This window comes from Thrips palmi, unplaced genomic scaffold (assembly GCF_012932325.1).
Source record: "Thrips palmi isolate BJ-2018 unplaced genomic scaffold, TpBJ-2018v1 HiC_scaffold_10, whole genome shotgun sequence".
NCBI lineage: Eukaryota > Metazoa > Arthropoda > Insecta > Thysanoptera > Thripidae > Thrips > Thrips palmi.
The window spans coordinates 4322103-4335949 of NW_023144621.1; the positions used below are offsets into that span (position 1 = coordinate 4322103).

General features: G+C 49.8%; 3 protein-coding genes across 4 annotated transcripts; 1 reads left to right on the forward strand and 2 right to left on the reverse strand.

Annotated features, from left to right (window-relative positions):
• Positions 1–342: 342 nt before the first annotated feature.
• LOC117654074 (juvenile hormone esterase-like) lies at positions 343–5047 on the forward strand. The gene is made up of 12 exons (XM_034400228.1): positions 343–477; positions 982–1044; positions 1538–1665; positions 1746–1829; positions 1902–2196; positions 2383–2568; positions 2944–3152; positions 3223–3394; positions 3756–3931; positions 4015–4165; positions 4365–4500; positions 4581–5047. The coding sequence occupies exons 1-12, from the start codon at positions 447–449 to the stop codon at positions 4741–4743; spliced, it is 1794 nt and encodes a 597-aa protein (XP_034256119.1). The 5' UTR covers positions 343–446; the 3' UTR covers positions 4744–5047.
• On the reverse strand, positions 4860–6775 carry LOC117654441. The gene is made up of 3 exons (XM_034401072.1): positions 6612–6775; positions 5813–6481; positions 4860–4891 (listed from the first exon to the last, which is right to left on the reverse strand). Exons 1-3 carry the CDS (start codon positions 6631–6633, stop codon positions 4860–4862), a joined length of 723 nt encoding a protein of 240 aa, XP_034256963.1. The 5' UTR covers positions 6634–6775.
• A 337-nt stretch (positions 6776–7112) lies between these two features.
• LOC117653631 (uncharacterized WD repeat-containing protein alr3466-like) lies at positions 7113–13818 on the reverse strand. 2 transcript variants are annotated; one of them, XM_034399434.1, is made up of 18 exons: positions 13526–13818; positions 13127–13250; positions 12866–13037; positions 12640–12785; positions 12324–12565; positions 11819–12231; positions 11618–11711; positions 11401–11531; positions 11173–11324; positions 10914–11091; positions 10682–10827; positions 10392–10591; positions 10035–10318; positions 9863–9953; positions 9458–9552; positions 9231–9381; positions 8962–9123; positions 7113–8881 (listed from the first exon to the last, which is right to left on the reverse strand). In XM_034399434.1, the coding sequence occupies exons 1-18, from the start codon at positions 13539–13541 to the stop codon at positions 8706–8708; spliced, it is 2973 nt and encodes a 990-aa protein (XP_034255325.1). In that variant the 5' UTR covers positions 13542–13818; the 3' UTR covers positions 7113–8705. The 2 variants fall into 2 exon arrangements, 1 of the variants encoding a protein (XP_034255325.1); XR_004588243.1 differs by lacking the exons at positions 7113–8881; positions 8962–9123 and adding an exon at positions 9702–9768 and having other exon boundaries at positions 9336–9381.
• Between the last annotated feature and the right edge of the window lie 29 nt (positions 13819–13847).

Here is a 13847-nt window from a genome sequence, read left to right on the forward strand (position 1 = left end):
GCTAGACCACAACGCGGAGCTCCGGGCGAGAGGGGAGGGGAGGGGGGAGGCCCAGCAGGGAGTATCGGCAGCAGGACGCAGCGCTACTCCGCGCCCGCCGAACGACGCTACTCCCCGCTGGTCGCGTGTCTCGTGGGAGGGCCGCAAAGCGACCGGCAAAAAACAAACAACACACACACACGTTCAAGTTGCGTGCAGTGGCAGTGACGCAACGTCGGAAAATCTGGTCAGTACCCGAAGGACCTAGGCTTCGCGTAGAGCAAGACCCGGCAACCCTCCCCTCAGTGACAGAGTGAGTGGGAGTGAGAGAGAGACAGCGATGAGGCCGAAATTGCGGGTTATAGCCGGCACGGCACGGCGCGGCCACAGAGCGGCCGGCCGGGACGTACTGGATGTGACCGAGAGCCATTGCCATTCGTCCAGAGTTCAGAACAGCGGCGACCACCATGGGGACAGCACGTTCATTGGGCAGTGCAGGTAAGACTCGCACCTCGCCTCGACGAGTCAATCTAGCACTCTTGCTTTTTGAAAGAGGACTTGATTTAGTTTCCGTCCAGATCCATTTGGGTGCCGATTTAGCTGACTGAAAACAAATTGTACTCATTCGAACCCGGTTTATTTTTTGCACTAATAGACCCGCAGTGAAAATTTCAGACTCTCTATAGTGCTTACGACACTCAATTTTTATGACAAGAAACTCGGTGAAGCCAACATAACGCACGATTTGGAGAGGAAAATGGACACTCGTTTTTTAATCACTGCGCTCTAGCATGGTTGCAACGAGAGGTCGAATTGTTGCGCAATTCAAAATGCTGGCGGCTATCATCGGCGATCTTTGATGACAGATAGGTCAAGCACGGCCTTCGTCTGGGGCCATGACGAGTTGCAAGTGGAGCTTTTTAATACTAATCATGAACCTGACACAGGGTATGTATTCCAGGAATTTTGGGGGCGTTTCATTATCTTCTCATTCATTTTCAGGATGCCTGCTGGCGCTGCTGGTGTCGTTTTCTTCGGCGGGGATATTCGACCGAAATGAAGTCAGTAAGTACCAACGCGAGCTAGTCACGACCGTCGAAAGTTGAAGTTTTTTTTTTTTTCGTGAGTTCCTGGACCCGCCCAACCACAGCATGATGTGCACCCGCTGGCCTATTGGCCTTCCTAGACCTTGTGATTAGTCGAACCTAGCCGTTCGAGTCACTGATTCATCATTGCACGCGAACTTTTGGGCAAAATTACTGGGTGCCGACCGAAGCCGACCGGACGATCCAGGAACAAGATATCAGGTCGAAACGAATGTGACTTAATGTCACGCTCCTCTGAACATTGTTGCATTCGTTTGGCAAGGCTTTTTTTTTTTTTTACTGATTCACATTTAAACAAATGTGATACAATGCTAACAGGGACGCAGGGGCGTGACTCAGTCAAACACTGACCTCACTTAACTCGAAGCCGTTTCCCGCCTCTTCATACATTCAAATCAAAAGAAAACACTAACCTCACTTAACTCGAAGCCGCTTCCCGCCTCTTCTTCCAGCGCCAGCGATCAAGATAAACCAGGGCCAGCTGACTGGCTTGTTCCAGACGAGCACGGGTGGCAAGAAGTTCATGGCGTTCTACGGGGTGCCCTACGGAATGCCGCCCGTCGGGGACCTGCGGTTCAAGGTACGCCGTTGTTGTTGTTGTCGTCGTTGGCCGTTGTTGGCGCATTCGACAGCGACTGACCGACCACCATGGCATTGCAGGCCCCCCAGCCCGCCGCGGCCTGGGAAGGGGTGCGCGCCGCCCACAGCGAGGGCGACATGTGTCCGCAGCCAACTCCACCGGCGGTAAGATCGTCAAAACAAATAGCTAAAAGCAATTAAAATTTTTTGTTTAATTTTTTTGTTCTTGTTGTTTAGAAACCGCAAGCCAGCGTGACGACGGCGGCCGACGCCCTGAAGGTGGTGGCGTCGCTGCCGGGCGCGGCCAAGGCGGTGGCGAGGCACATGATGCACGTGTCCGAGGACTGCCTGTACCTCAACGTGTACACGCCGGTGGACAAGCTGCCCGCCGACGCCGCGCTCCCCGTCCTCGTCTGGTTCCACGGCGGCGGCTTCCTCATGGGCAGCGGCGACTACATGATGTACGGCCCGGAGACGCTCATGGACCGCGGCGTGGTGCTCGTCACCCTCAACTACCGCGTGGGGCCGTTCGGTGAGCACAACTCGAATAAAACTCGAAAATAACTCGAATTGAACATGTGAGGGTATCGTTGGATTCCGCTCCCGTCGAGGATTCCAAAAGTACCCTCAAGTGTTTGATTCGGGGCTATTTTAGTGTCCGGATGAATATGGCCCGTCCACTTCCTGCTCTCGATAACGAGATGGCCCGGCCCCGCAGGCTTCCTGGCCACCAACTCGTCGGACGCGCCGGGCAACGCGGGCCTGAAGGACCAGCGGCTGGCCCTTAAGTGGGTCAGGGACAACATTCAGCACTTCGGCGGCGACCCGGCCAAGGTCACCATTTACGGCGGCTGCGCGGGGTCCGTGTCCGCGCACATGCAGGTGCTGTCGCCGGGCTCCAAAGGTACGCGTCGACCCCGTCACCACAACGGGCGCGTTGAGGGAAACAAAGTCTCGGTGGTTTTCATGGAGTAGCCGTGACGCTGGTCGCGTGCGCGCAGGCCGCCCGGTAAAGGCCTGCAGCACTGCGCGCCGTGCGCGGAGATAGCATCAGGCTCGTCGCACGAAACGGTCCGAACCGCCAAGTCCGCGGCCATCGGCCATCGGCCAGCCGACAGCGGCGGCGTTGGCGTTTGTCGCGGGACTTTTGGTGCGGAGTGTGCAGGCCGGGAGGAGCGCCCGCGCGGAGCTGGGTAGGCAACCCAGTGCGCAGCCATGCGCTGGGTTGCCTACCCGCCAGGCGCTTCTCATGTGTCGACGGCGTGGTCTCGGTGCGCAGGCCTGTTCCACGGCGCCATCATGTCGGGCGGCACGGCGCAGAGCTTCTGGGCGATGCAGTCGGACGTGGACGGCAACGCGCGCCGCCTGGCCGAGGCCATGGGCGCCGGCGCGGACACGGTGGCGGACGCGGTGCGCCGCACGCAGTTCCTCCGCGACGCGCCCGTCAAGGACGTCCTCAAGGGCGTGGGCGCCATGATGGCCGAGAAGGTAGGCAAGACCGCTGCTGCGCGCCGTGACCTCCAACTAGGGGTTCCAACTTTGCCCCTGTGCTCCGCAGAGCGACCGCTCGCTGGTCCACATCAACGTGTGGGCGCCGGTGGTGGAGGTGCCGGGCGGCGAGGAGCCGTTCTTCGAGCAGCACCCCGTCGACATCCTGAAGGCGGGCGAGTTCAACACCGAGGTGCCCGTCGTGCTCGGCGTCAACGACAAGGAGGGCACGTGGATCGCCGGTGAGCATCGGTCAAGGGCGGCGGTGACAGTGGGCCAGAAGACCGGTGGAGGTGGTCAAAATCCCGAACGCGTTTTAAGCCCCACAGTCGCTAAATAGGGCTCAACCCCCACCAATGGATTGCTCGTTCGGAGAGCCCCACCAATGGATTGCTCGTTCGGAGAGCAATCCATTGGTGGGGTCACACGTCGGGTTCGAGTCCTGCTTAGCTACTCTGGGGCTCGAAACGCGTCCAGAATTTTGACCGCCTCCCTGCTGAGGCCTAACAGCGCTGATGATGATGATGATGTCGGTCTTCTGGCCCACTGTGCGGCATTGCGGGGCCGAGCGAGAAAGCGAGCGCCATCCTTGTCTGTCCGCAGGGAGGGTCCACGACGACGACGTGACGCGGCTGCAGGCCAACCCGACGCTGCTCTTGACGCCCAACCTCTACGAGAAGCTCGACGCCAACGGGCGCGAGGAGCTGACGGCCAAGATCAAGGACCTGTACTTCAAGGGGAAGCCCATCGGCAAGGACACGCTCACCCTGGCCGCCGATGTACCACATCTACCGTTTTCATTTCCCTCTCATTTTAAATTAAATTTGAAAAATACTGGAGTTTTCAAACTTGTTGGCTGCAGGTATTCGGTGACGAGGCCATCATCCACGGCAACCACATGGCCGCCCACTGGCACATGAAGCACGCCAAGGCCCCCGTGTACCAGTACCTGTTCACGCAGGACGCGTTCGGGGTCATCTCCTTCATGATGGGCACCAGCAAGACCATCAAAGGTGCGCACAGTGGGCTAGTGGGCCGCGGGCGGCTAAAATTCCGGACGCGTTTTGAGCTCCAGAGTCGCTGAATGGGACTCGAACCGAACGTGTGACCCCACCAATGGATTGCTCTCCGAGCGAGGAATCCATTGGTGGGGTCGCACGCTCGGTTCGAGCTCCTGTTTCGCCAGCCGGTGTGACATGTTACGTTTGGCAGGCGCTGGCCACGGCGACGACTGGGGCTACGTGTTCAAGAACCACCTGGTGAGCGACGCCGGCACCACGGAGAAGGAGCGCTACGACATGACCGTCAACAGGATGTCCACCCTCATCGCCAACTTCGTGAGCCAAATGTAGGCCAGTCCTTCAAACATCGCCTTTTTTTGGTACCTGTCGCGAGGATTTCGTTCACCCGCTTCTGTTTTCGTTCCAGGAACCCGACTCCGGCTAAGACCGACCTGCTGAACGTAGAATGGGCGCCGTCGACGCTGGACAAGCCCGGCTACCTGGAGATCGGCGACAACCTGGTCATGAAGGACGGCAACGTGTTTCCGGAGCGAATGCAGTTCTGGGATGAAGCGTCCGGCAAGATGTGATTTACTGCCACTTGAAATAGCGGCGGTGTGAGTCGAAACTAAATTCAGGACGCATTTTGTTCTGCCGGTGCCTTGCTTTTTGTAGTGGGGGGTAGTTGCAGAGTAGAGCTAGTCAATCAGAAGTAGCTCCACAATGATAAGCTCAGGGCTGCAATTTCAGATTACTAAATCTCTTTAAAAACTTGCCTCCCATTCACGTAAAATAAATGTTGCGTGTAGAGGGAATGCCCAGTGGTTTTTAGGAGACAGGGCAAGTATTTGTTTCTATATGACATAGTATTAAAATATAAAAAAGCAAAATATATTTACAAGCCTTGAACCCTTCCATCCATTCAGAAGTAAACGCAAACCGCCACTCGTTTTCTTTGGTATACAAACAGTCCAGTCAAGCCAGGAGTACCGTAACCACCGTAACACTGACAAATAGGAAAGGAATCTTTTTTTCCTGACGTTATCCCCGTGTGGCACGTAATTGTCCACTACTCACGCTACACTCTGCAGCGGCACCTTGCGAGTGCAGTTTTCGAATTCGGGGGAGTACACTGTAGGCACTGCAGGCGCGCCCGCCGGCCGGGACGGGTAGCAGGGCGGCGCTGGTGGGGGACCCACAACCGCGGCCAGCACGCCCGCCGGTACAGCAGCAGGAGGTTGACGACGGTGAGCACGGCGGTGAGGGAGAAGAGCGTGGCGGACAGGGCCACCCTGGTGGAGCCGGACGAGGGCACCCAGCCCCCCGACGTCCCCGACGTCCCCGACGTCCCCGACGTCCCCGTCGTGGAGGTCCTGGGGGTGGGGGCGGCCGGTCCTGGGGTGGCGCGGAGGAACGCCTCGCAGTCGAAGTCGAAGTCGCACATCTGCTGCTCCTCGTCGAACTTGGCCGTCTCGCCGAGGAAGGTGAAGTCGCAGTGCTGGAGGGTCCTGGACGCGCAGTGGCAGTAGTCGCCCCTCTGGCACAGCGCGAGCTCGCTGGCGCCGCCCAGCGCCCCGCGGACCAGCTGGAGCGCCCGGCTGGCGTCCCCCGGGTCGGCGCAGGTGCACTGCTGCGGCGGCGACGTCGGCGCGGTGGCGGGCGCCGCTGTGGGGGCCGCGGTGCGCGGTGTGGCCGTCGACGGCCGCTCCGTGGGGCCCCGGAAGAACGCCTGGCAGTCGAACGTCAAGTCGCACTCCTGGTCCTGCTCGTTGAACCTCATCCGCTCGCCCAGGGCCTCGAAGTCGTCGCAGTGCTGCACGGTTTTGGCGCGGCAGTCGCAGTAGTCCCCCGTCTGGCACCGTGACTCCTGGTCCGCGCCTCGGATCAGCTGCAGCGCCCGGCTGGCGTCGCTGCAACGACAGGGCTCTGGCGGGGAGGTCGGGGCCGCGGCCGTGGTCACCTCTGGCTCGGTGGGCAGCGGGGGCAACGTCGGCGGCGTCGGCTCTGCAGTCGCCGGGCTTACGGTCGTCCGGTCGAAGAAAGCCTGGCAGTCCACGCGGAAGTCACACATCTGCTCTTCCTCGTTGAACCGGAACGTTTCCTCCATGAAACTGAAGTCGCAGATCGCGACGGTTTTGGCCGCGCAGTTGCAGTACTCCCCCTTCTCGCAGCGTGACACCTGGTCCGCGCCTCGGACCAGCTGGAGCGGTCGGCGCGGGTCGGAGAGCTGGCAGACACACTGCTCGGCGGCGCCCTTGGCGTCCAGGGCAGCCTTCGCCCGGACGGGCAGCGCCAGCGCGCACAAAGCCACCAGGGCCGCTGAAACGGCTGAAACACGCACTAGCCTAGGTCAGTCGGTGGCTTTTTGCGGCTCAAACTCCAGTCAAAGGTTTGTGGAAGTTGTTGGGGGAAGTCCCTGAGTGAGTGGCTCCTGCTATACTCGGGTGCGGACACTCACCAACAACTAGGGACGTCCTCATGGTGCGGCAGACGGAGCCCGACAGACCGTTGGAGCGTTAACACAAGGACGGTTAAGAGGGAGGGCTACGTGCCAAAGACAAGTAGCGCCGTTGGACATCCAACGAGTGCCCCGCCCCCGCTATCGATGTTTAATTACCGCTATCTCTCTTTGAGAATCCCGTGAAGCAGGCGGAGAAACGGGTATACGTGAGGTCGCTCACGCCGCGCTGCCTGCCACTGCACCTGGCCATTCTTTTTTTCGGAACCAGCAGACTCATTCCGAGTGATCTTCGTCGCTGTCTCTCTCGCACCTATAAAGGGCGCCTCACGACAGAGACAGCGACGAAAAAGACTCTCGGAATCAGTCTTCACGATCGGGATTACCGTCCGCTTGAGGACTCGAGTCGTGGTCGTCGAGGGTCCTGGCATTGCCAGTGGCAACGGTCAAGAGTTGAGTGGACGGGGTAGGCAACCCGCGCTGAGCAACAATTAAGACTCATCCTTTCCGTTAAGCTGTATTTCAAATAATTAACTTTCAGAAAACAATGGTCCCTTGGTCGGTCAGTAATTATAACAACAACACAAAAAGTTTACATCCTTGATTTTTTTTTGCGTGCACAGTTTATATTTTTTTAGTTGCATAGATTGCACAATGCGCCGATTGCCTGCGGAAATACAGAATCGCGACAATCTCTGAAGAAAACGCTAAAGTCTGCACAAAATCGGTAATTTATCATTTTTAAGATAATCTTGTACATGGTCATATTTTTAATATTTAGGATTTGCAAGATATGGGATAAATTACAAAGATAAAATCAATAGAATAAGTATAACAGCACTGGACATCCGCAGCTTAACTTACCAGTAGTAATAATCCACAACTTGCTATTTAAGCCCTTTTATAGACAAGGGTTGTTTTTAAAGGTGAAAGACTATGTAATTAAAAGGTGCGCATTAATTCAAAAGACAATTTAGTTGAATAAATTATGGTTCTAAATAATGTTTTCAAAATTCACAATGGATGAAGATAGAATGAAAATTTAAAGAGGCGGGAATTAAACTTCAACTAATATGCAAGATATTTAGAATTGTTAATTTTAATATTTGGAGGGAGAACTCCCTCGCTCATAAACTTGTGAGGAAGATATAATTGATCAAACTTGTAACATGACATAGACAATGAGAAGTAGAGAACACTTAAATAATAGTCATTTTGCTGGTAAGTGCAATGCAACGGCACAGGGAGGCCCGTGCGGTGGCCCGCCTCCGCCGGTAGATTGAAAGTGAACCACTCACCGCTTCACCCATCGGCCCCTGGCGCGCTGCTGGCAAGTGCATCAAGTGTTGACTACTTTCCGATCTACCGGCGCGAGCGGGTCACCCTCTGCAGCATCAATTGGCAGTCAATATTTTTAAATATTCACTAATTTGAGATATTGGTATGAACAAAAAAAAAAAAAAAAAAGGCACTTAACAACTAACAAAAAATTAGGGAGCACCATTATTACAACATAGTGTCCATCCAAGGACTGAATCAACATTAAATTAGGATATCACATAAACAATTGAGCGAATGGCCATGCTCACAATTAACAATTGAAAAAAAGAGCAACAAAGAAACACATCGAATGTACATATATAAATACTTAGTACTGTTACCAAATACATGTGAAAGGGTAAGTGTAGGCTAATACTGGAGGGGTGGTGCAAACGGTTTTAAAATTTTCCAACAAGTTACGGAAAACTTGCTTACATTATAGGATTTTTCAAACACAAAAAGGGCACACATTATCACAGGCACAAATATAAAGAAGGCTCAACAAAAAATAGATTATTTTCTAAGCCCATTGGCTGAGACATGAAAAAGTAAACATGAAACTGCATTGCATTGATATTAAGCAGTTTAGATAGAAGATTACAAATTTACTTCAACATGTCATGAAACCAAAACATTAGGTAAACCTAGTCACAAAAGGGTGGTTTGGTGTAACTTCAACAAAGATTTGATGTAAAATCCATTTAAAATTATTGACTTGCAATTGAATAGATCTATTTTTGACCACCTCTTTCTGGTTGGCAAACACCAAAAAATCTACTCAGTGTCATTAGGATCTGAGGAATCATCATATAAAAATTCAGAGATGGCACGCTTCAGCTGGGAATGACGCCGATACGCAAGACTTGCCAATGTTGAGTTGGTCATGGGACTCGTCAACTTTCCACTCAGGAACCATTCTTCAATAGCAGCTCGTTCATAGGTAAAACCATCTAAGAAAATAAACAAAACAATGTGTAGTGTGGCAATGTGACATAAATACAAGTTACAAAATTCCCTACAAGCGACGTACCTGCACACACAACAGGATCTCTCATAACTTCCCTTGTTATGGGGCATAGAAACTCGTGTGGGACATCAAAGTTGCTCGCTATTTCTGGTCGACATATATTAAGTTCTTCATGGCGTAACCACTTCAGCTGCAATGTCAATTCATGAATTTGGTCTGGGTTGTCTAAAGAAGGGGAAAAATGCCTTATGAAATTTCTTTGTAGAAACGACTTATCTGATCATTGCCAAAATACATGTCTAGCAGGAAGAACAATCAAAATTAAGCTATACCTATGGACAAAATGGAAGCAACTTCAGTTTCTGGTAGCGTGAGTATCTGACAACCATCTAAATTTTCTGCCACAGAAATAGATGGATCAATAGGAAATGAGAGAGAACGCTTTAGCCACGATATTACATCATCAGGAGTCCAGTCGAGAGCCTATGAAGGACAAGACAATATTAGTGCAAAAAACAGAAGTAATGAGTTGTAATGGACTACAAACTAGGTTACATACATAAAGTGGTTGACCACGTAAACGAGAAGCAGCGACACTCTGGTACACAAGATGATCAGGAAGGAGCCACAAAATCAGAGATTTGTCAAGAGATCCTGTTATTTAAAAAAAAAGTTGATTAGGATCTATCTGTTACGCATTCAAAGTAAAAAGGGAAATGCCAAACCGAAAATAATATTACATGTGCATAAAAGAAAACGGAAATAAATAAAAACTAACATAGCATGACATCACAAAGACTTACCGAGAAGTCTCTTAAAAAAAGGGTTGAAGCAAAAGATGATAAAGCATGCCCAACAAATAGAAAACAACTGAAGCAAATAAATTAAAATTAATCATAATTCACTAAATAAACAAAAACCAAAATTGCAAGGGCATATATAGGACATATCTGACTTCACATACCTGTAGCTAGAAGAGAAGAATCAGATGAAAATGTGCATGACGTTACATGTTTTTTGTGTCCTTCCAGCACAAAAAGACAATCTCCCAAGTGCTGAAGAAAATTTTTTTTTAACAAAATGTCCATTTACAGATCATGAAAAATATGAGTCTTGAATTTACTTCAGAAACTTACAACACTCCATATGCGAGCTGTAGAATCAGAGGCTGTAGAAACTAAAAATTCCCCAGAATCAGGAGTGAAACGTACACACATTACGTTTCCCCCATGACCAACAAAGGTGCGCACAAGTTTTGCTCCTGGAGGGGGTTTGGGAGAACGTAGCGGGCTGGCTGGGGCTGGCGGTGCACTCAGCAACAGAGAAGTTGGTGTGGGTGGAGCACAAATGTCCTTGGGCACTTTCCATAATTTTACCATAGAATCATTGCCACAAGTTGCCAACAAATAGCTCTCAGAACCTGAGCAATTCAGAACAATTTGGATGGGATCTTTGATAAAAACCTTTAATGTCAAATGTCAGGCCATACATACCATACATTCCAGCTGATGGAGAAAAATCACAGCTTTGAACGCCCAGATCATGGGCATCTTCCTGCAACATTAAACATTGGTCCCAAATTGACACAATGGCCCAGCCTCGAACATGCCCAGCACTGCAGGCGGTGGCTAAAAACTGGCTGTCTGGGGAGATGGCCAAAGCAGTAACAGCTTCACTGTGCCCTTCTACAGACCTGGAGATAACAAGAATAAATAAAAACATTATCAAAATAAACTTCAGATTAGGTTAGTCTTGTGACCTTGTACTTGATATGTAAACCTACATGAAAAGTTCTCCAGTGTCCGTTCGCCATGCACTGGTTGTCTGATCATCACCAGCACAAATAAGAAGTTTGCCATCAGGGGAAAATCGACAAGTTCTAATAGCACTGCGACCAGTCCCAAAATTACCAGGCACCCGTTTGCCAGTCTGCAAATGTTGAGAAGCACAGTTAGAAACTCAGCCTATTTTTAATGTGAGTCACAACACAGACTAATTGATTTTGTGAAACTTACCTCAGTATCCCAGAGAACTGCACATCCATCAGCAGAGCATGAGGCTACATATTTTCCACAAGGAGAAAACTCTACCTGGTTCACAGCAAAGGCATGAGCTTCAATGGGAGAAGCATTTTCAGCTTCTTGAAACCTCAGACCTCCATCAATTTTGGAGTAAATATGAACCATTTTATCGCTGTATTTAACAAAAGTATGCAAAAACCAGTGTAATTGAACAATTAATATGTATGTAGAAAAAAGTTTTATGTATACTTACCCTCCTCCGAAGGCCAACAAGTTATTGCCAAAGAAATCACAAGTGTTGACTGCTCCATGTGGACATTCAATTCGTTGCAAGAGTTGGACTTCACGGAGTGTGGCATGAGACTCAGAGGATTTTGGACCTCCCTCCAGAACTGACGCATCAGGCTGAAAATATTTATTATTAATATGTTGGGAAAACTAGATGGTAAAAGAAAAAGTGTGCCCTTGAAAAAAAACTTACAGGTCCGCAAGTACTGTCAAAGCTAGATCCTGATAATTTATCACGAAAAGCGCTCAAGGATGGTGCCAGGTCAGTTTCCAAAGACAGTTTTCCTTTCACATCCCACATTAAGATAGTTTTATCATTTGAGCCTGTAATTAAAAACAGCATTAAAATGTAAAAACAACAATAATTTGAAAATAGTTGAAAAATCCATTCTATATGTTTTTTGTTATACCAGATGCAAGCAGAGATCCATCACGGGAAAATGCACAGCAAGCTACATATCTTGTATGACCTTCCAACACCCGAAGACAGGTGCCACTTGGAATCTGATGATAGAGGAGAGGGTAAAAAAGCAGTAAACATCAGTGTCATAGCTAAGAAGGTACAGGGTAGAAAAATTGTCGAAATGGTTCGAAGAAAAGGGGACACTTACTTCCCACAATCGTACGGTTTTATCAAGTGAAGAAGATGCAAGGCGAGTGGCACTTGCATTAAATCTGACGCATGTCACATCAGATCCATGCCCCTCCAAAGTCAGTTTGAGAGAAACTTGACAATGCTTGTGTCGCCTCCTGATACTGCTTCCTCTTCTCCGGAGACTTTCGTTGCTCTCTCGCTTATCCCTTATCCTAAAACTATTCTCTCTTCGAGGACCCAGGCTGTTTGGGCTGACTGGACTTCCCAGTTCGGGGGTTGGAACCAGACTCTGCCTTCCAGATCCTGATGCTGGAGAGTGCGGAGGGTTCCACTGTTTAGAGGGATGCACTACGACAAATGACCATACCTTTACCAAATGATTGTTCCCACAAGTTGCCAATGTGTAACGGGTCGCAAGGACATTGTCAGCTGAGAAAAGATAATTTTTACAGTTAATATTAGACAAAAAGATAGGTTCCAAATTCAGCACAAGCATTAAGTAAATTTAACAAGAGGCCAACCTGGCGTTTCTTGAATTGAAGCAAAATCTGACCCGGTGACTCCAAGATCATGTGCATCCTCCACAATAGAAACTAGGGTATCAGTAGAGTCTGATGTACTTGGAGCCTCAACCAAATCACTAGTGGGTTCAATCAAATCTTTCCACAACTTAAGGATACCAACAGTGTCAGATGTTAAGAGATATTTACAATCAGGACTGAATGACATAGCTTGAATAGTAGCATCATGAGCTTGAACAGACCTAAACAGAAGAATTTTAAACAATTTTCTTTCTGAATTTGATTTTTAAAAAAATTTCCAACCTATGTAACTTACCTTACTAACGCACGCCTCAAAATGTCCCAAACACATATTCCACCATCATCACCAGCACTTACAAGGAATGATGAGTTTGGAGCAAAAATACTAAGGCGTACAGCACAACCATTGGTTTGAACAAATGTATGAATACGAACGCCAGTCTGTAACCAATACAAAGATTTAATTTATGTGCACCAAAAATCGACGAGATGACCGTTCTTTCCCTTCCAACACTGCTTACCCTTGTGTTCCACAACATTGTACTTCCATCTGATGAGGAGCTTGCCAACATAGTTCCCAAAGGAGAAAAACGCACGCTTGTAATGGCATATCGGTGACCAGCTAAATGGGAAAAAGACGCTTCGACAAAGCCAGAGCCTTTGACCCATTCCCATACTCGTACAATCTTCTCACTGAGTGTCAAATAAATGCATGTATTACACTAAGATACTAAAACTTTAAGCAGTGTGAAGCAAGTCGTACTATAAATTACAAGTCTCACCTCGAGCCAGCTGCAAAAAGGAAATTGACACCAAAGTCACAACAAGTGACACTATCTGAATTGCATGGTAGAGTTTGCAGGAGTGCTGCTTCACCAACGCAGCGAGAGAGCATAGCAACTCTATCTGAAAATAAAACAACAATAAACACAAAAGTTGGTTTTGAAAAAGTGACGATTGGCCAGTGGTTTGTTCAATGGAAAAGTGTGATGACATTAGAAACCGAAAATTCCATGAGAGAAACAACTGTCGAAACTGAGCCCTTATTGCGAAGCCATGAAAGAAGGAGTCATCCCTTCACATCATTCGAATCGCCCCGAGTACCCGTTCAAGCAGAAGCAGTATTTTGATCTCGCGCAGGCCCCTCCGGACCGAGTAGCGCAGCGAGGAACTCTGCCTACCTTTTGACCTCTTCATAGCCTGGATGGGGGTTTGAAGGTTACATGAAGAGAAGGAGAGAATAGCGTGCGGCTCTACCCCATGGCCCGAATCAATACATAATTTGGTGACGCTATCCGCATCAAAACAGAGATGACACGGGGTGATGGCTGCTGTGCTGCGCGAGCGCGATCGAGGCGAGGCTTCTGCTGTGCTGTTGTTTTGTTCTGACGTCGTCTGCTAGACGGGCAGCGCACCCCGTATGAAAAATCGCGCGATGAGTACAGTACGTGTCGTCTGCTATTGTCGTCTGCATTGCGGAGGAAAAAGAATGGATTGGAGAAA

Coding starts and splice junctions, on each gene's coding strand:
- LOC117654074 (XM_034400228.1), top strand. CDS start 447: ATGGGGACAGCACGTTCATTGGGCAGTGCAG. Junction 2,197..2,382: donor CTACCGCGTGGGGCCGTTCG/GTGAGCACAACT, acceptor CCGGCCCCGCAG/GCTTCCTGGCCACCAACTCG. Junction 3,395..3,755: donor GGAGGGCACGTGGATCGCCG/GTGAGCATCGGT, acceptor GTCTGTCCGCAG/GGAGGGTCCACGACGACGAC.
- LOC117654441 (XM_034401072.1), bottom strand. CDS start 6,633: ATGAGGACGTCCCTAGTTGTTG. Junction 6,482..6,611: donor GAGGACGTCCCTAGTTGTTG/GTGAGTGTCCGC, acceptor TGCGTGTTTCAG/CCGTTTCAGCGGCCCTGGTG. Junction 4,892..5,812: donor CGCGGCCCCCACAGCGGCGC/CCGCCACCGCGC, acceptor CTGAAATTGCAG/CCCTGAGCTTATCATTGTGG.
- LOC117653631 (XM_034399434.1), bottom strand. Junction 10,319..10,391: donor TCCATCAGCTGGAATGTATG/GTATGTATGGCC, acceptor TGAATTGCTCAG/GTTCTGAGAGCTATTTGTTG. Junction 9,124..9,230: donor TGCTTCCATTTTGTCCATAG/GTATAGCTTAAT, acceptor CCCCTTCTTTAG/ACAACCCAGACCAAATTCAT.